General features: G+C 39.2%; 1 protein-coding gene across 2 annotated transcripts in view; it reads left to right on the forward strand.

The window, feature by feature from the left end:
• ARID5B (AT-rich interaction domain 5B) overlaps window positions 1-22,264 on the forward strand; it is a 191,826-nt gene that overhangs the window by 91,748 nt on the left and 77,814 nt on the right. For both annotated transcript variants that reach the window (XM_075130822.1, XM_048858417.2), the window contains one exon: window positions 18,049-18,279. In XM_075130822.1, the coding sequence (XP_074986923.1) occupies window positions 18,049-18,279 (231 nt within the window). The remainder of the gene's footprint in view (window positions 1-18,048; window positions 18,280-22,264) is intronic.

The raw sequence follows: 22,264 nt of genomic DNA on the forward strand, positions 1-22,264 counted from the left end.
GGCACTCTCTAATTCCAAGCCCACCTTCCAAAACTGAGTTATCCTAGTCATGTTGAAAATTCCTGAGCAATTGTAATGCAAACGTATTCATTATAGTATAGAGTTGTAGGATTCCTTTATATAGCACAGACCATTGTATTGAAAGTCTACAAGTTTACTCTTAATGGAGAAATTGCCTTTTAATCTTTGGCACTGAAATAGTTTATATTTGTGCTTGATATTTTACCTAGATATTTTATATTTGTGCTTGATATTTTATCTAAGGAGAGAGGCTTTGCCAACCATAATGTTGCTGGGAATCAATGCCAGTAAAAAGCTTTAGTCCCCAGAAAGCAAAATGAGATTCTCATGTAGCTAACCAATTTATTTGAGCATAAGCTTTCGTGAGCTACAGCTCACTTCATCGGATGTATCCAATGAAGTGAGCTGTAGCTCACGAAAGCTTATGCTCAAATAAATTGGTTAGTCTCTAAGGTGCCACAAGTACTCCTTTTCTTTTTGCGAATACAGACTAACATGGCTGTTACTCTGAAACCTGTCATGTAGCTAGTTTATTTTATTTTTTCTTGTCTTTTCTAGTTCATGACGGTATGTCAAATAAGTATGTTGATTTATGTTTATAGGTATCTTAAATCTATTGGATGCTATAACAAAGCAATGCCAGCTTATTGTTTCTGGCCCCATACAATTATACAATTGAGGTTAGGCGTGTAATAAAGCTCTAACAGAAATATCCATCGTAGTGGATTGAATTTCATGAAGTACGATGTCAGAATATTTCTAGCTTCACTCTTAAAGCCACTGTTTGGTTAGAATATGCCTGCTTGGTTTGGCTTTTGAAGAAAGGCCCTTTGCTAAATCCAGCTCTAAGCCTAATATGGAGCCACAGCCCAGTGACAACAAAGGAGGACATTTTGACGGCAAGCAGAATATGATAGAATAGGGTAATTATTTCCACTAGAAAATGAGGATCCTGCATTATTTGTACAATAACACAAAGTCATTATTTGGCTACACCGCTGTAATGAAACAATAAAGATCATATTTAATTTAGGTATCATTGCCTGAGGGACTTCTTGTTTTCTTTCAAGTGTTTTGGCTACTAAAACACATTTAAATTCCTAGTAGAGTTTCCCACTATTTTTAGAGAGAGGAATAAATGGATCCTTCCCTCCTCCCCTGCCCACTTACATGTAGACCTCTGGCATTCCAGAAATCTGACCTTGTTTGTAGGGAATGGTTCATTTTTGTAAAATGTAATATGAAGCACTCTTCTGTTTTGATTCCATGAACTAGAGAATTTAATGTTCCAGCTTGCCATGATAAGGATATGATCTGTTTAAGATAGACCCACGAAAGGAAATTAGCTATTGTACTATTCTTTAACATATTGTTTGTATAACAGTTTACTTAGAATAATTTTGAGTAATCTTGACGTTCCTTTTAAAAGATTTTTTTTGGGGGGGGCCAAGATAAAAAGTGAAGCTTTAAGATATTTCTCCTAAAATAAATTTCAGACTGCCTCATTTATAGTCAGCATGCCTTGATTACTTGCAGACATACTGGAAATTTACATGCGCTTTTCTCCATTATAAAACACTGATCTGTTCATATCATTAGTTCCCTCATGACTAGAGTTTGGCAGCAAGCCAAGGCAGTCTAAATCTGTAGCTGTAAATCGTGAGTTGAAATAGCAGAAAGTGGATTTGTAACTTTAAAAGTGTAAACAGTTTGGAAAATGAAGTAATTTTAGAGTATGATTGATTGCCTTGAAATTGTACTTTAAATTAGCCCAGGGTCTCCAACGCAAATATATGCACTAACTGCTTATTATACATTTTCACTATTCTGTGGAATAATAGCATTGTTGGTACGCTTCTAAACAATGTATGCTTCTCCTAGAGTGACCTTTTAGGAAATGAATAGTTTTATTGTATGTCCATTACTTTCCCTGAAACAACATTTCTGAGTTATTAATTTGACTTGTTCTATAAATAAAGGATTCAAAATGCAAAGCAGCTGCATTACACAGTGTACAGTTTATCAAACCTATACTTAAACATCACCATTTGAAATTGATAATGCACAGCATAAATAGTTTTTCTGTGATAAATTAGTAATGTTTTATGTAGGCTACAGTTACAGAAAATTAGTCCTTGAATATTATAGTAGCAAAAATTATGATTACTTTAGCACAAGTGATTAGTTAACATTATGGGGACTGGCACATCACACCCGCTTCTTTCAAGGGCCCTGGTTCACTTAACTGCATAGTAAGAGTCAGAAATACGCTGACTGGAGAGTTTCTGGATAAAGAAACACAGGACCATTGCTGTTACCGCTCTTGTATATACATCCTTTTCAGTTCTACAGGGATCTTTTGGGTGTCAATATTCATGTAGCTCCTTTCATAAGAAAAGGAACGTAACAGAGATTGTGTGTTTGTACAGCATCCAGCACAATGGGGTCCTAATCCTGATTTGTTACTATCATAAAATAAATATTTGCTACTACTACTTACAATAATAATAATGGACCCAGTTTTGCTGAAGCCAGATTGCCAGTTTTCCATGATGTAAATGAAAGTCACATAAATCAGCTCTCTTGTCTGAATTACATTAAAGCCTGAAATGTGTAGGATGTTTCAGAAAAATAGGGCTTCTAGGAGGCAAGCATTGTGGTGGGAGGTGGGGTGAGTATTGGAACCACCTTGCATTCATGATCTAGCCCAAGAGAAGAATTAGCATTGCACCATTCTGAGGTGTTGTAACCTGTGGTAATGTTCATGAACAAATTGATGACTGTAGGCTGAGCTGAACCTGCACCAGAGGGCAAACTGGAATGAATAGGAAAAGCACGATGTTAAAAAGGCATATTAAAAAAAAATTCAAAGAAAATGTTTAACTCAGGTTCCAAAGATTATTGGGAAAATTCTCCGTGCCCATGCATTAGTGCACTGAGTAGGAAGGGAAGAGGATGATGGAAGAGTCTCCTCATTTCCCTCACTGCTGAGCAGGAGCCAGACACTATGTAGACTCACTGTTGCCTTGTCTACTAAGCTAGGTGACCAGCTGGTGCATCTGCACTCCATGGTTTCAAAGGCAAGTTCAGGGTATAGTCAGGGCCCTGGCCCCCAAGTCAATCTGCTAATGTCTGTTAGATGCTGGCTGAAGCACTTGATATTGCTTTCCAAAGAGCATTGTACAGCATGCTTCCACCTACCTCTCAGGCCACCACCACTCACCTATTTCAGCTCAGCATCCTGCACCTCAAGATCTTCTGGAGTGGAGAAAGGCCTCCATTTAACCTTTAGAGAGAGAGTGTGTGTGTGTAATTTAAATGCACTTGCAATGTTTGGGCCTGATGGTGGAACCTTCATTCACAATGGTGAGGCAGTGTGTTTCTCATTCACACGAGCGCTCCCCAAGGCAGTAAACCAATATGGCAACATAGATGAGTCCCAGAATAGCAACAGTATCAGAAAGTTTGGAGGCAGTTCCCTGGAGCCTAGACTAAGAGGCATGAGGTCCTGCAGAGCTGAGGCTTTTTCAGGCTGGTCCTGGTTGTTCCCAATAGGGTGGTGAGGTTCAGTGGACATTGGGAACCTGACTTCTGTGCAGCCCTCTGAGATCTCAGCTACAGTGCGCATCACTAGTGTGAGTTATGTCCACACACACTGCAGGTTTCTGGGTACCTAGTTGTTCCAGGATTAAGTACCATTGTTTGCAGTTGTGGGACCCTTTGATAGCAATGTGTGCTGTAGTGCCTGAGGGACAGTGACGCAGTGTTGTCAGCCTCCACCATTCAAATACCGTGAGTCAGGCCTCCCAAAATCATAAGAGTGGCTTAAAAACCAGGAGATTTAGAAATAATAAGAAATGTTGGGGTGTTTTGGGGGGGAGGGGCGGAGGAGGAGGTTCTTCAGGTTTCGGTGCCATGAGGTCACATTTTCAATCAGTTCTCCACAACCACCAGGGCTAGAAACTTACTTTAAAAAAAAGAAAAGGGAGAGAGGGAGTGGTGAGATTGGTGAGATTGTCATGTAATCACATGATGCCAGTAGGCTGGGGCTTTAAACCCCCTCCCACTGACTACCTAGAGATTCACAGTAAAATCTCAATAACTGGCAACACTGAATGTTGAAATAAGGATAGCAGGGCAGCTTTGTCTCAAAATTTCCTTGCTATTTGTCTTACCCAGAGTATAATTTTGCTGCAACGTTTCCAATAGTCTATGTGGCAGCTGGGAAGCAGGCACAGTCGATGTGGATTATTGTCCATTTGTTTCTTCTGAAACAATGTTTCATGTTATATCTGCTGCAAATGAAATCGAATGCAGTAAAACTGTGGAAAATAGCTGCTTATAAACATAAATTCATAAACATTTATGGTTACATAAAAAAAACCAAGAATTCTATAATGCTCCATTTAAAGCAATGACGAATACCTATCACAATAAGTGCCTACTACTACCTAAAGCAAACATGTAAAGGAGAAGTTATAGTCGCAGAGTCTGAATATGCTTATCTTGTATCACTTTAGTTGTGTGAGGCTTGATTTTTGGGATCCAGTAGAGTGCAAGGTTCAGTTCTTCGGCTCTGTCACCCAAATGATAGCCAATCCCTTGAGAGCTGCCTATTTGTTCTCTTCAGTTGTTTCCCAGCCTCTAATTGGTCCTAGCACATTGGTGGCAGCTTCCCTCACAAAAAGTATCTTTCCATGGGTTTTTTCCCCCTTTTGTCTCAAGAGTTTGCAGTTACATTTGTAAAAGAGGTATAGTTTAGAAGTCCAAGTCCAAGAGTGGGAGCCAGGAACTGTTGAGAACTAATCACATCTCTGTCACTGACTTCTTTTGTGGCCTAGGACATATTACCCTGACTCAGTTATCTCGTGTAAAATTAAGAAAATATTTATCTATGTACCTACTTCACAGAGATGCTCTGAGGATTAGTTAGTGTCCATTAAGTGGTTTGAAAACAGACAGCACTATGTATTAACACACTTCAGGTTAATAGATAGTATTTTAGAAGGATTGTCTACTCCTTGGCCTTCCTCTCTGCCAGAGACCAGACTGCACTGTTGCATGAGTTCAACACACATATGGTATGACTTCGTGCTCACTTTGCCAATAGACTTGCTCACCAGGCCCTCCTGGGCATATTTCACTAGAGGCTTCCTCCCTGGTGGAAGACTTGGAGGGACTATTTGCCTAGAGAAAGAAGTGGGAGGAACCTCACCCTAATGTGGGTTCTGACTAACAATTGCTGCCTTTATCCTCCAGGCATAACCAGTCCTAAAATCCTTTTCTCTCTGTGCCTGAGAATGTAAAATGCATGGAAACCTTTTTGTGGTGCCATTCCAGACTGTTTATACACCACAACCTCTCCTCCAGCCTGGGAAATTGTTTCCTGGCACTCTGCAGAGGAGCGGTAAAACCATAGGCGCAGGAAGTAGGGTGCGGGGGGGGGGGTGCTGTAGCACCCCCAGGTTTTGCGCACAGGGTCCCAGCCACCAGCCCTGCGCCCCTGCTGGCTGGGGTCCCAGCCGTCAGCCCTGCTACTGCCTAAGGGCTCCGCTGCTGGCCCTGGGTCCTTTTGGGCACCAGTCCCACTCGGCCACCAGCCCCATGCCAGTGGCTCGCTGCTGACCCAAGGTCCCTGCTGAGCCACGGCGCCCCGACCGCTGGCCCCGCATGTGGAATCCTGGCTGCCTTACCCCTGTCCACATCCCCCCCTCCCAGAGCCATGGGCCTGCTCCCAGCCCCAGCTCTAGGGGGCAGTGAGGGGGGTACAGCTCAGCACCCCCACTCCAAAAAGTGTTCCAGCGCCACTGGGTAACACTGTAACAGTCCTCAGTTAGGATATGAGGCCTGAAAGATCTCGGAAAGGCTTTCCATCTCTTTTGAAGTGAATGGCCAATACCTGTCATCTTGAATCCTTTCTCATTTGAAAGGGCACATCTCTCCTTTCTTAAAGAGCAGGGGAAGAAGTCTATCCCAGCTCTCCCTGTTCATCATCCAGTCTAGAAAAAGGATGCTTTCTGATAAGACCCCCACCCCAAAAAACTGATTTTGTATAGAACAGCAAATTGTATAGTAAAGTGCCTGATTCAGAGTCTACTGAAGTCAATGGGAGTCTTTGCATTGATTTCAATGGGCTTTCGATAAGGACATATATCCCTTAACCAGCAGACTTTACCTCTCAGGCTGACCTAACAATTTCTTTCTTCACTTGCACATCTTCTCTCACCATGAATTCTTGCATCTCTCTTAAAGATGCCATTAACAAACAAATCAGAAGGAGCCAAGTCCTGGTCTCATTGAAGTCTGATAGATAAGCTAGTTTTTCAGTGAGACCAGGATTTGATCCAAGCGGACTTGTCAGGTGCTTATTTCTCTCCATTTGTGCATCACACTTCTCTCAGGGCATAACTAATGTTCAATAACATGGGGAAACCTGCACAAAATTTTCCAAGGGAATTTAGAAGGAAGCTTTCTAACTTTTAATAAAATTAATAAATTTTCTGAACACTTTATCAGATTTCCAGCCAAGTTGTTGGTATTTCATTGCCTGCTCATCAGACACTCTAGATGTGCTTATTCAGCAGAAACATTCCTTTAAAAATGAAGTTGAGGGCTCTTCTTTTACCAAAGATAAGCTTTAATGGTCAAGAATTGGCCAAATAGCACGAATCTGCTCTACCTCATACCCACCCATTCCCAGCATGCCCCCTGCTCCTCCCAATACACCCCCTTTCTTGGCAGAGGAAGGAATCCAAATGTAGGAGCTGCCCCTTCCTAACCCCATGGGTGGATGCCTGGAGAGTTCCTTTCCCCAAAGAAATGAGAATGTGTCCCAGAGTGACTTATCACAGATCACACAGGGCGTCTGCAGCCCAGCTGAGAATCAAACCCAGGTCTCCTGAATCCCAATCCAGTACCTTTCCCCCCTCCCTCATCTTTTTCCTGGATATCCCTTAGTTTCCTGTCAAAATGCTATTCAGTGTTATCTAAGAGAGGGCAAATGTTAGCTATCTTTTTCCTCTGTTCCTCCTTTTTATTGTTTTCCTTCAAGATAAGGTATTCCTTGGGACATGAGGTCAGACTAGATGATCACAATGGTTCCTTCTGGCCCTATGATTTATGAATTTATGTTCTGCTTCCATCTCATCTTCATTTTCACTCAGTCATGGAGAAGGAGGAGAGATGCTCCCAGGTGGTAGTGGATAACAGACACTTGTTGCATAGAGATTGGTTGATGGACAGAAAAGACTAAAGAAAATAATTAACAAGTGGAAATGTGTGATTATTCTTGTTTTAAAAACAATCACATTTTCCCAGCATTAAATGCATTTTTCACTATGGGCTCTAAGAGCAGAAATGTGTAATTATGCTGAAAAAGATACCATGAGTTTATCTGTAAAATATTTTTAACAGAGTTTTTGCTTCCTAGCTTGATTTTTTTTTCTTTTCTTTGATTGGCTTCCACAAAAAGTTATTAAAATGTTGCAAAACAAATATAAAAGAATACTGGAGCTTCTTAAAATTGGTTCTTTTGTTCCTATCTGGCAGTTGACAAATTGTCTTGTGCTCTATCTTACCTGTTCTAGTGTGAAAGGTTAACAGAGAAAATGGCTGCAAATAAATTGCTACTGAATGTTGTTGAAGATTAAGCATACTGCGTCTCTAGTAAGGATCTCTTTTAAAGCTCTCTATTCCTCCTCCTCCCTGCATGTCTCTCTAACACTTGTCTGTTACATTATGTTTGGCACACACGGAAACATTAAATAGAAAAGAAACGCCTGACTGTGGTGTTACTAGACCCTATTATCCCTCTGTCACATGTCCACATGAGAAGGGTACAATATTGGTCCATATTGATGAAGATTGCTGAAGGTTTTACTAACCACCTTCACAGAGAATTGCTAGAAACAAATGAAATTGAAAATAATATTTTTGCAGCTTTGAAAATCTTATGTAAATCAATGTAATGAGACACACTCAGTAAAATGTAATTATTCTCACTTCTCCATGTGTCAGAGAAATCACTCTAGTGAGCTCGTTATTTTTATACAGAGCCAGATATTGCCTGTGTGTTGTAAACTGTAAATCGTGTAAAAGGCAGTTTTTATGTATACTAAATAAATTATACCCTGCAAGAATTAACAGGGTTGTAATTTCATTAAGGGTTTCAAAGAGGGCATAAATGTCAAGAGCAAAGCTTAACTGTTTAAATCACTGGATGGTTTCCACCCTCCACCCCTCATTACATGGCGTGTGAGAGTGGTGGCTACTGTACTTGCTATTTCAAGGGGGCCAAAGTTCCTCTGAATTTTCAGAATGATAGTGAAAGGGCTCTTGCATGAAAAACAAAGATAAGGCTTTTGACTCATACTTTTGGGGATAGTGGAAAGTGAAGGCACTTCATTATGCCTTATAGGAAAAGGTTGTGATAACAGTCCCTTTTAACTAATGGTGCATAAATGTCTCTCTCTTTGTGTGTGGGAGACACAGACTGTTTCAAGCTGGCAGAATAAGGGCAACATAACCTATTTAATCAAGGGTTAGGACCTTTAAATGGAATTTGGTGAGGGGTCTTCATCTTCTCAGTTTCCTCAGGTCAGCCATCAAAGGCAGGGTATCTGGGGATACCCAGATGTGGCAGAAATTTGTTGCTACTGATCAAATAACTGGCTCTGGAGGTTCTGTAGAAACATTTTGATTTTGGCATAAGAGAAAGGTACACATGTGCTCTCTCCCCAGCTTGAGGTAGGTAGCTAAAAATGTAGCAACTAACGAAATAGTGTGAAGGGCATACCACAGCACTGGGCATGATCAGAATGCCTAGACACTGAAAGACAAAAAGGTGGTTTGAAAACATCAGATTTTCCATTTATCTCCCAAAGCCCTACGACTAAGCAACCTCAAAATTAAAGTTGCTTTGTCAGGGCGGGGCAATGAAGATGCTATGTTGCATCTTGGATGGAAGGAGACCAAAACATAGATTTTTTTTTTTAAGTACAATGTATGGCCCAAGTCTTGAAAACACTTAAGCATAAGCACAACTTTAAGCACATGAGTAGTCCCATTGAAGTCAATGGAACTATTAACATGAGTAAAGTTACTCACCTGCTTAAGTGTTTGCAGAATCAGGGCCTGATTTAACTACACTTCACTGGTGCTTTGGATGGTGTTCAGTGACTGTTGAAAATGGTGCAGTTAAATTGCACTTTGTGAATTGCATTTAACTACAAAGTGCTGGTTCAGTTATGTCTGTGTGAATGATAACACTTATTATCTGGCTGTTCACTGTGCCAATCCCACGGCAGAAAAAAAATGAAATGGTGTTTGAATTCAGTTAAAGCAAAATATATTATTTTTCCTTCATTATTAAAAGGGATTTTTACTGTTTGTTTGCTAAAACTGAAGCAGCTGCCATATTAGGGCATTAGATTGTTTAAAAGCAAATACAGAAAAATAAAGACATTTAAATTATAATCAGCTTGTTTGATGTCACTTGATTCCTCTTCTTGGCCTCGTCATATTCCCAAATTATATTTTATTCCTTTTTTATTCATTCTTTTCATTATCAGCGGAATTGAAGTGTCTTATCAGTAACCAAGACAACCAGGATAAACATTTCTTTCAAAGCTGATGTACATATAACTCGAATGTTCCATATTACACAGAACATTCAGTGTGCTAAAGAGAACAGCGAGCCTTTGCATGGGTCTATTTTCATTCTCCCTTTCCCCCATCTACATTCTCTTTAGAGGTCTAATAAGGCAGATGACAAAACCTTTTGTATCACCGTGTGTGATTTCCTGAAATGATCTATCACCTTGAGGATTTGGGTTGACTCATTTCCAAAACTAGTCCTATAGCTTTAAAAATAGAGAGAGAACAAATCTTTAGTTTCACTTTTGTTTGGGTTGGGTCATACAACTCCAATCTCTTGGGGGGTGATAGGAGAGCACATCAGAGCCCATTTCTGAACTTGGCTGTACCCTTTGCAAGAGCTAAATTTTCTGCACCCTTGGCTTCTGCTGTGTTGCAATTACCAACCACTAACTGGGAGATGAAAACTAGGGTCTGAAAAATACCAGACAAGAGAGAAGGAAGATAGCGTCTCCCAGGCCAGAGAGGAGGACAAGAAGACACACAATGTAATTCTGTAAAGTAAGGGTGAGATAGGACACAGAAAATAATTTTCAAACAGACTATTTTTCCCTTAAGAAAGAAAACTGTGGTCCTCAGTGTGTGATTTGTGAGCTTTGAGGGAGTTGCTGGCAATTGTCTAACATGGAAAGTGTGGAGCGTCTTGAGCCAGCTCTCATTTTCTCAGCCTAATTCACCTGTGGAATAGGCAAGAACAACCTCATAGAGTTGTTTGGTTATGTCCAATGTGAATTTTGCCAGTTTCTTTGGTCTTTCTTGGAAGCATGTTAGCTGAATGGTGGATAGTGCATTGGACTGGGAATTGGGAAAAACTGGGGTGAAAATCTTGGCCGCATTGAAGTCAATCGCAAAACGTCCATTGACTTGGTTTTCGTCCCTGAATTCTCTTACTAGCGCTGTCATTTACTAGAATTTGTGACCTTGGATAGGTTTTCTTTAAGCCCTCTCTCAGTTTCTCTATCTGTATAATGGGAAGAATGGTATTTACTCATCTTTGTAAAGCACTTTGAGGGCTATGAATGAAAAGTGTATATAAGAGCTGAATATTATTATGCTTGTCAGCCAGACCTCTTCAAATGCTAGAAGCACCTCAGAATCTGCTTCCCAAGATGTACAAAAGATTCGGTGGGGGAGGGAGCTCAGGAGCTGCAGTTTTGATTAGCTTGATATTTGTTCATGGTATAAAAAAGGATGAGAATGTCTGGTTGGATACTTGTATACATAATTCTCCTTTTCAGTATTAAATCTCTTTCATCTTCTACAAAAATTGAATTTATTATTTGAATTTAAAATGATTTAACAAGATAAATATTATGGAAGATTTGATTATGTGGGTCCACTGCCAGTCGTTGATCAACATACTCAATTTTGACTTTGTTAAGTAGGACTAGAACAGATCAGATCCAAATCACTAGCTGTAAAATAATGTTCTTCAGCCCCAGGCTTTAAGTACATATTAGATAGTGCTGGGGGTTTTATATGACTGCATTGCCGTGGGATTGAACAGTAGTTTCAGTCTCCAGTAGATTTGTAAGTGTTTTCTTTCTTTCAGATGTTAAACTAATTTTAGGAACTCTCTGAACTAGTGATGTTCTTACAGAAAACAGAGGGGTTGTGGAAATGACATAAGACTCTGTGAATTAGTCCCCTGTTCTCCTTATGGGGGGAAAAACATCTGACACATCCAGAAAGATTTTGTCTGCATTTCATTCTGTATATTGGCCATATATCTTTTCTATTTGAAGTTATCAATTTAAAAATAAAATAGGACAACTAAATATCCATGGAAAATGATTGTGATGGACAACTTGCTAATGTCGCCATTATCCAGTAAACACATTAAAAATCACGTTATTCCATTTACTATAATACGTTGCCTTTGTTCTTGATTGCATTAGCATTCAAACAGAGGGGAGTTGCATAAAACAGGGACATGTAAACATGGGTGGCTTTACTTCCTAAAAGTCCTGTCAACAAAGCCGTATCCCTGTTGTGTGGATAATTTACCCAAATTTATTTAATCCTGAAAACAAAGATTTGCAGGTTCATCTAGCAGGGTTAACTAATTATTTTATTTGCATTTCTTCATGAACTAAATGCAATAATTCAAACATTAATATTTTAAAAGTGTTGTAGTTAATTACCTAGTCAAGGCATACTGCGTAGTTTTACAAGAACAAATGAAGACAGCAGAAATGAAATGTTAGGCTGGAAATTAAGAGTTCTCTTCAGTGTGCTCCCTCTTTTTCGCGGCTGGGGGGAGATCACCAGTATGCCGTAGAACGCAGAAGATGCTTCGCCCTTGTAGAATAGCTGATTGAAGCCCATGGTGATGAAGTTGAAGTCACAGCTATTTCTTCGGACAAAGGGAAATGGTCCATATTGCATCCATTCACTTCATGACTACCAGAAAGGACAGCAGTGTGTGCTGATTAATTCTCCCCACCCAGCCAACAATAACTTGCCTGCAAGAGCTCTTTGGCTAGGAGAAATGTCCCATGCCCCACAGGACTACTCAGAGATTTAGCATGTTATTGACATTGAAACTGCATCAATTGCACACACCTGACAGTGGACAAGGCAGTTGTGACTGGGTGGTGGTAGAAGGAGCTGGTGAGGAATGGTGATCCTTATTCACCTGGTGAGTCAATTTAAAACTTTGCACACCAGGTACCAGCTCTTTCTTCTCCCTCCCTTCTCATAGTTCTACTGTTTTTCATAATTATGTGTATAGTTTGTTTATCCCTGTTGGACAGCTGTGTTACGGCTCTTGGATTTTATTGTAATGGACACGTTCATGGTGTAGATTTGTTTTTACTTCCTTTATGGTCCACAGTCATTGGTTTTTGTTGAAACAGCCACATGTCTCCATTTCTCATACACATGTATACTGATTTTACAGAGAGGTAAAGATAGGAGGATAGTGACCTTCTGTCAAGGGTGGCAGCTCTGTGGTTCATTAGCACTCATGGGGTAAAGCTTTATTATCTTCTCAGATGGCAGGTGCAGGTAAGATAGCCACTTCCTGCCCAAATATGGGCCTTTGCATAGGGGGCCAGGCGGGCTACTGTGTCACCTACTGACAGTGCCAGATGGATGCATCTGCTTTGCAGATCCAGGTGCCGCAGGTGGAGACCTGTCATTTTAACCTGCCTTGGTGATAGCTGGTGACTTTGAGCTAAGACTCCAGTCTTGCTGCAGGGCCGTGGAGATGCAGGTTGGGATTTTGAAAGGCGTCTAAGGGAGTCAGGCACTCAACTCCCATTGAAAGCTCTAGTCCCAGTCAGTTGACGTGGCTAGCCCTTTCCATTCTTTATCATTAAAAGTCTCCCACTTTTTCATCCATTACTGATTCTCTGCTTCTTGTTGGCAATGTAGCCAAATAAACGTATGTAGAAAATGGTAAATAAATTAAGATAGGCATGTCATCCATGAGGCCTTCTTCGTAACAATCTGCAACGAAAGAAAGCAGCTGTGTTAATGCTCTTCATAGTTTTCTTTGCAGATTATTCAGGAAAAAAGTTTGATGGTCAAAGCCTTGCATCTTTCTTTATTTTCACTGTGCATTCAAAATAACTGCCTTGTTCAATTTGCAGCCCATACACCAATGCATCGTCCCACTTTATTTAGTTCCCCTAGTACTTTCATTGCTTATCTTATGAAGACCTGTGTTAACATTTATCAAAACAAATGGCAAGCCTGGGACCTTTTAGTAGTTTTTTAGTTAATAAAAACAATATTCTAGTTCTGTTATGTTAAAAGTACATTATCTTTTTATTACATACTCTACAGCTCTGTCTGTTTTCCTTCTTGGCAATTTCATGACTGCTTCAGTTGATTGCTGTATAGAGAATTACAAAATCATTAAGGGTGGGGCTTTACCAGCTGACTTACAGTACAAACTATTTCTCAAAATAACCACAACAGTACAATACTGATGTGTAATTTACGTCACAGTATGTTTTTATGAAATACTTTGTGGCACATTCATTTAGATTTAGGACTGAATCTCTCTGTCTCTTTTTAATCAAGCTCTTTACTTTTTAATATTTTCCACTCCTTGCCTTGGCTTGCCTCCAATTTAACAGCTTCAGTGAGAAAAAAATAACTGATCTTTTTTTCAGCAGTTTAGCTGTGAGTGTATTTTCCTCTTTGATGTATACATTTGTGCTAACTTAACTGCCTTGGGGGAGATATTTAGATTTGTGGTGGGACACATTGCACAAAGCTGAAACAGAGAATTGATAAAGTTGATGCACAAGTTTGGAATTTTAAATACTACCAGCCAATTCAAGCTATTGAGTCTTATGCTCTAGCACATTTCCTTTTTACAAACGCCTTTCTGTATAATGTCTTGTAATTAGAACAGGAAATCATTGAGCAACTGTAAGATGACTAAGAGCACTTAGACTGAAAGGAAAATTACCTTCCGAGAAATTATATTCACAATTTTTTTTTGCTTCACATTACAGTGTTGGTAATGGTAGTAACAGATGTATGTACTCTTATCTGTATCATTATTCTACTTCTGTTTTCTGGAATAAAAATTCATTTTCAGTAATATCAGAAATGAATGGGCAGCAAATGAGAATTGTCTTATTATGAAAAATATTCTGTGTCACAACAGAGTAGCAATTAAATTAAAACTTCAATATAATTATCAATAACAGTGAAATCTGGAGTTGTGCCACATACATAAAGTTGGTGCTGAGCCTTTGCTTGGTTGCTAGGAGCACAGTGAAAGTATAAAGCTTAGAGAAAGGAATGTCTAATATAATAAAGTAACAGAAGGTAGCATAAATCATTGTGAGAGCAGTGAATATTGACATTATTTTGCTTAAATTGGGTTGAAACTAGACATTTAGTCCTATGAGAAGAGCAAATTCATATTTCTTTTGAAAAATAACTACATCTACTCGGGGAGGAAGTGGAGAATTTGTGTTTCTAACATAGGCCTATTTGGACTCTTTTAAGCAAAAATCTTTAAATGTTTGTTTCTGTTGGCATCAAAATGCATTCACACTAATACGATTAAAAGAACTAAAGGGCAAAATACTTGGCAGATTTTGCAGTAGAGGCAATTAGGTGCAGGAAGGAACATGCATACTTTTTCCATCAAGCTCTATAAAATCCTGGTGTGAAGGTCTTTCTAAAGAAAGAAAAAAGCTTACTGATGTTAGAAGTAGATTATGGTGGTTAGCAATAACCATTATAGTCTGATGTTTCAGAAACAAGCAAACAAAAAGCAAGTTTCTGTATATCTCTTTTCTTTCTGTAAGTAATTTTTGATCTGAAAGATCAAAAATGGCTGTACTCATTTGGAAAGTCAATGCTGCATAGATTCATTGTGTTTGGTGTTCCCTGAAGCTCATACAAAGACAACTTGAACAACATGCAATTCAACATGAATGCCAGACCATGCCAAAGCTGCCCCACCGCTTCAAAGAAACTATATGGATTAAATCTATACATATATAGTTAGTATTAATATTTGCAAAGCACGGGTGGAACCACACATTGTAATTACCATTTCTCTACAGAAATCTGTTTTGAACTTGAAATATATAAATAAATGAAAAATTGACATTGAAAGAGGTTATTAAATATGTAATTATGATATAAGTATAGGATTAGAGTAATTTCAGCTAAGCCTTACAAGCAATGTACTGTAGGTATAATCTTTTACTATGTACAGTTCTCATTATTGAAACTAAAATTAGCTTCAGTAATTTAACGTCTTCTGTTCAATAAGAGCTTAATGAAATATTTTTAAAATAAAATTATTTTTCCTTATTTTAAGGGTAAGTGATTATCACTGTTTAAATATCAGTTTATAGCGGCAGCAAACTCGTTCTGATTCTTTTATACAGACAAGTACAGCCAAATACACTAATGGAATTGGATGACATCTACACTAGATTCTTTTAGAAGAAAACTCCTTTTGGGGGGGCGGGGTCTATTTTCTTGGGGTTAGATCTACTTTGATTTTCTTTGCTCCTGTGGGTGTGGGTGAAAGAAAATCTTTGTTCTAGGAACACTCTTTGTCTTTCGCTAAAAAAAAGTGCAGTTTATCCATTCTTAGATTTCTCTGTTGAACCTGTTGTGAATAGGGAAGGGGAAAATGCATTACAAAGCATGTATTGGCGACAGTTATTGCCTGCTTAGCTTTCCATCCAAATTTGTTTATGCACTTACGAATTGCATAAGAAGCAAAAAAATAGCTAAAGCAACAAATATGTAGAATAACAGCTCTGTAAATGGTGATTTGGCTTTATTTGATGGAATCAGCTTGAGTTAAAATGTCATTCATCAAGCCCAGAACAGCGTACAGAATTCTGTGTAGTGACTTATTATACATTTTAGTGGAAACAAATGGTTTGCTACAAAGACTTATGGGAGGCATATTTATATACACCTTGTTACAAAGGCTGACCACATCCTGGCATAAGAAAAGTGCTGTCTGATCAACAGATTTAATTCACCAATACTTCTGTGAAGAGATAGAGCAGCAGTAGCAGGCCTACATTAAACTTTCATTGTACCTCAAGGATGGATCATGTGCTTGCTGTCTCTTGAAGACTCTGGCCCCTGATCCTGATTTAGGGGTTCTTATGAATGAGGAGAGACGACACATACAGCAAGGTGCTATTTTCACAATCATGTTGTTGCATTCGCTCATGGGATAAATAAAAAGATCATGCCACACCCTAACTGACCAAAAGATACAAAGTCTACCTTTCTTAGAACAGTCATTCAGATGGTGTGTACCAAAAGGTATTACCCATGCATGTAGACAAAAGGAATGGTTTTGGTTTCCTCTGTTGACGCCAGAGGAGGTGAAAAGGCTCAGTACTTAGGAAAGTGATTGTTTTCAAGAACTGTTGTAAAACTAGTACTTTCAGCTTAACATGTAATGTTGATTTTTCAAATAATGCTTTCATCTATAACAGTAGAGTTTTGGAGAAAGTCTAAAGTACGTTAGTATTTATTTTTTTCCATATTATCACTCAAAACACACATTTCATACTTTTAAAAAAGTTCTGTATTTCTGCTTTAGAAACTTAATCAAAATGAGCATTACCTGTAGACATGAAGAATAAAATAGTCTCAATAGGAGTTTTACCTTTGATTTCAGTGGGACCAGGATTTCTCCTACTGTTCTTTCTAACATTTGAAGCATACTATTCACTTAAGAAGAAGAAAGGTTATGTGGGTATTGGTAGTGTGATTAAATATTTAATTATCTGGTTGATGACAGAAATAGTGGCTAGGTTACTCAGTAATGAAGCAGTAGACTAGAAAGTGTAAACTACAGACTATAGCTCATCTCAATAGATAGACATAGAAAGATAGATCCCGCTAATCAGTGTGAGGACTTAAGTGAACATGAATAGAAATACAGCAGGACAGTGGCCTGCAAAGGTCATACCAATGCCTTCTGTTGTTTCATATGTTCTGTCATTTGCTATTACATTTCCCACTGGTTACCAGATCAGACGTTATTGTGATCTTTCTAAATCAGCTACCTTGATGCTTAATGTTGTTTAAAACATAACAGAATGGAAATCTCAGTTTTGGATGTTTTCCATTTTGGATCTGTAATTAAGAAGCTATGGAGAAGTTCATTTGACTGCATTGTACTGTACATGTGTTTTGTTGAGGTACTACCTTTACAGTTCATGTGAGGAAAGTTATTTCCATCTGGTGGGATTGCTTAGGATAACAGGCATTGCCAGACTGGATCAGATCAATGGCCTGTCTAGTCCAGTATCTTGTCAATGACAGTGGCCAATACTAGATATTTCAAAGGAGGGTGAAAGAAGATCCATAGTGATCAATTAATTATCTTTAAAAAGACTTTAAAGGTATAAAGACTAGTTTAATAAGACTATATAGAAATTTAGTACAAATGGTCATGAAATATCTCTATTAAAGCATTTACAACAAACTTCATGAAGTGTGATATCACTTTCAGAATAGCTAAGGACAGATTTTGCCACCCTCACTTAAGTCAAGTAGTATCTTACTCCAGTGGTGTAAGGTCAGACTCATTGTGAGTAACAGTGTTAGAGTCTGGGCCTAAATCTGTAAGAAAAAAGGGTGTGAATGTATCATTGTCTGTATTATTGGTTGGCCTTCTCTGTGTTTGAAAAATACTTTCCTACAGAAGATAGAACTTTGAAGAGCAGAAGGCCTAATCCTGCTCCCATTTAAATCAATGAGACTTTTGCAATTGACTTCAATGGGAGCTGGATTGTGCCCCAGAAGTGACGGATACATTCCCTTATTTGCTTTTGGGGTTTTTTTTTTTGTTTTTTTGCATTACTCCTTGTGTAATATTAAATATAATTAATTTAGATATTTTTCTTCCAGGTGAGGATGACGAAGATTCAAATTTGCTAATCCTCAGTTATCCACAGTACTGTCGATATCGTTCCATGCTAAAGCGTGTTCAAGACAAGCCATCTTCAATACTAACAGACCAGTTCGTTTTAGCCCTTGGTGGCATTGCAGTAATCAGCAAGAACCCCCAAATCCTTTACTGTCGGGATACATTTGATCATCCAACTCTTATAGAAAATGAAAGTGTATGTGATGAGTTTGGTAAGTCATTTTGCAACTACCTTCTTTGTATGACAAGAAAAAGCATTTTTCCCCATTTAAGAGTTTACATGTTTCCAAGTGAAAAATCATAATAGAGTGAATCCTTTAAAGAAGAGCAATGCTATTTACATTTGAAGTGCTAAGTACCAAATGTGCTGCCCCCTTCACTATTTCTGAGCTGGTAATGGGCTTTCCTCTACTTGCAGTCTCCATGTTACAACTTCTATTTATCACACCCACGGTTGATGTTATTAGGGTGGAGTACGTTGCACAATTATTCAGTGTAAATTAAAGGGATACTTTGTTAGGGTTTGAAATGACCTACCTTGACAGTTAACCTATACTGTAGCTTTCCCTTCAGGACTCTAGTTTTATGAATTTTTTTTTTTAAAGGAATCATTGCTGCAACATGCTAAGTAGTGCAAAATAGAGAAGACTCTCTGAGTGTCCCATTGTAAACAAGCTATCGGATATCTCTTATCACAGTGCTCATAATAATAATAATGCCTACCCATGCTACAGCATGTTTACAGAGTGCTTTATAGACATTAATTAACCCTCACACCAGCTCTGGAGGTAGTCAACTGTATTATTATCATCTCTGTTTTACAGGGGGAGACCAAGTGACTTGCCCAAGGTTTGTAGTCACACAGTTGCTTTCACTGTTCCACTATTGCCATATGAAAGAAACAGAGTTAGCATTAGAACTCAGGACCGCCTGGTTTCTAACTAGGTGCTCAAACGCCTGGCGCAGACTGTTTGTTTCTAACAGGGCATAGAAGAAAGAGCAACCATACACTATGTGTTGGTGCAAACCTAGACTGGCAGTCGTGGTAACTTCAATGGGAGTGTTGCCAAAGCGAAGAGTTTGAGTCTAAAAGTGCTAAATCCTTCCTGTGAGTTGTGCCCTTGATTCAGCACCTCTGTGACTGGAATTGGGTGTTTCATATATGCAGTGCAGACCTGCTTTATTATAAGACTAAGGATGCCGACTTGTAGGATCTGATCCTGCAGTCATTAACTCATGGGAGAAATTCTTTCTTCCATGAATGGCAGCACTGAAGTTCGTGATTACATGAGTAAGGGATTGGCCCCTACATGTCATTTACTTTCAGTAAAATGTCATAGAGTTTTATTAAACTATTGACCTGAGATATTAGTTGGTACTGGGGAAAAAATGAATTAAATATCTTTAAAATCTGGTCCAATGGCAGGATAGTGTCATCTTCATTTTTATTTACATTGAGATATCCAGAATAGCATATAAAGTTTGGGTTTAACTGATGATCCTTCTTACATTAGGAAGGTTATTTTAGGAGTTTGATGAGCATGCCATCTTTTTTCTGCACTATATTTTATTCCGGGTCATTCCTTGACGACAGCTTTGTTGAAATAGTTGGACCTATAATGTAAGTATAGCATGGGATATTAGTAATAGGTGAGTCAAAGAGAACTGGAGCAATACAGGAACCACATTTGGCAAACTACAGCTAGTGCCTTTGTTCAGGCTCTGAAAGCTATGCCATTCTCTTGACCTTTGCAAGACAATTATCTGATTATCAAACCAGAGCCAAAGAAATCTTTTCCCCCAAGTTAATTAGGTGTATTTGAAATTCAGTTTAATTTAACCAGCAGGTTTCTTTAAATAACTAAAAGAAAAACTGGCAGTCTTTGTAAATATATTTACAAAACTAATGATGTGGTAAAATTTGCAAGGCCTGCTGTGTTAGGATGTTGCAGACTGGGCTACATATAATTCTGTGGCTGTGTTGTAAAATGTATGGTGTCAGTTAGATTACCTTGGTTGCATGCAGTACACAAAGTACCTTTTTTTTTTTTTGCTGGCAGGACAATAAAATGTGCAACACGTTGTTATACAAACTGTTTACACTGATAACATGTAGATTGATGTCACATGTGTAAAGTAATGACTGCTAAATCTAAACAGGCAGGGTGGTACTGTAGATAAATGGATTACTCTAAGGTAAGGCACTGGTATTTATCACTCAAATCTGAGGAGGAGACTAGATTACATAAATGTGAATAACATTCTTAAAAGGTGTTTGTTAAAAAAATCCAGACACATTTAATTTGATGGTCTTGGATGTTTCTTACACTGGGAAAGATAATGTGAGGAAAAGGGTGCAGAAGGCCAAGGGAAAGGTACAGATGTATATTTCTCCCGTTCCTAAAATATCTACATTAATTACAAAGGAAGTGAAAATCTTTAAGAGGGTATCTTACACTCACAGCTCCTTTTGAGAACACTCTTACCCATTCTGATTTCTGATGTGGGTGCGAGATCTACTTTACTTATTGTGCTACTCAGTAAAATCTTACACTTATTCTGGGAACTGCAGCACCTTGTGATAAATACAGTGTGTAACAAATGAGATACCAAAAACACCTAGACAAAGAACTCCATTCACCATAGCATAGGAGCTGCTGTACATGTTAGACCATTTTAATAGAGAGAAATGTTCTTCCATCAAACTTTCTCCCAGTTTTTATTATGCATTTTTAGCAAGAACATTTTGTTCTGCTAGGTATGACCTTTTTTCTGTTCAGAGAAGGGGGGGGGAAAACAGCAACACAGGAGAAAAAAATCTTGCCTCAGTGTTCTTCATGAAAAAAAGAAAGGTGGGAAATTGTTCTGTAAGTGGCAAGGGCAGCTAGACTGTGTCTGTCAATCATCACAGACATGGGTGGAAGAAGATTACCTACACACCATTTTAGATCCGGATCCTGTGAGGAATTCCACATGGGTGGACCCCTACATTCACTTAGAACTTCCTGCAGGATTGCCACCAGGGAATGGCCTCAGGTTAATTTAGATAAATTACTGCAATGAATGCCCGCAGGCATTGCAAGCTGAATCTGGGCATAAGCACATCCCGTTCTTCTTCTCCATATCTTTTCCCAAAGACACTATGGGTAAATCTACACTGTTATTAAACACCTGTGGCTGGCAAACTGGGATCAGGCTGCGGGGCTGTAAAATTGTGGTGTAGATGTTAGGGTTGGGCTGGAACTTGGGCTATGGGACCTTCCCCCATTGCCAGGTCCCAAAGTCTGGTCTACAGCCTGAGCCCTGGGAGCCCTCTCCCGTCATGGGGTCCCAGAGCCAAAGCTCCAGCCTGAGCCCAAACATCTACATGGCAGCTTTGCAGCCCGAGCCCCATGAGCCGGGTCAGCTGACTCTGGTGTTTAATTGCAATGTAGATATACCCTACCAAGGCCCTGCTTAGCAAATTGGCTTCACAGTCTGATTGCTGATGCAAGTAATAAGGGGCGCAGCTCTGCAGTGGAGAGAATGGACCCACTCATGTCTAGCCCTTAATTTCTCTTAAATTTACCAGGAAAAGATTGCTGTGATAAGGAAGCCTGGAAGTTTCACCCTTACTGGTGGTAAATACTTACTAACTTATCTAACTGGCTTGAAGGATCCCGCTCTCAAAGGCAAACATACTTAAAAATTGTGAGCTTGCATGTGCACAGGAAATAGGAGGTATCAAACTGAGTTCACATCTCTTGATACCCAAAGTGAATGGAAACAGCCGTGGTTAAACAGCATGTCTCCTCCACCCCAAGGAAGATCAGTTAGATACCCTTGCAGACAAGCATCACCCATACAGAAAACGAGCTGCAATAGTGGTTACGAGCAAAAGAATTGAGAAAATTTGAACTTGGGCAAAAAGGCAGGAGCACCATTGTCCACTGTGGGGCAGAAACAAGGGGCATGATCCCTATCTGTGACTACTTTTAGGTCCACTAGGATTCTAGATGGCCAATAGAAAGGTTGTTCTGAAAGCAGGCATTCACGCAGCCAATCAGAAGGCAGGCCAGTGTCAGAATCCCTGCTACATCCTCCTTCTTCCCCATCCTTCCATAAGGGGCAAATAGGCCAGGGAAAAAGGATCAAGGGGGATTGGTTCTCCATCTTGATCCCACTGTATTTTCATGTATGCATGATTAGATTCCATAC

The sequence above is a fragment of the Caretta caretta genome, chromosome 7 (assembly GCF_965140235.1).
Source record: "Caretta caretta isolate rCarCar2 chromosome 7, rCarCar1.hap1, whole genome shotgun sequence".
Classification (NCBI taxonomy): Eukaryota; Metazoa; Chordata; order Testudines; family Cheloniidae; genus Caretta; species Caretta caretta.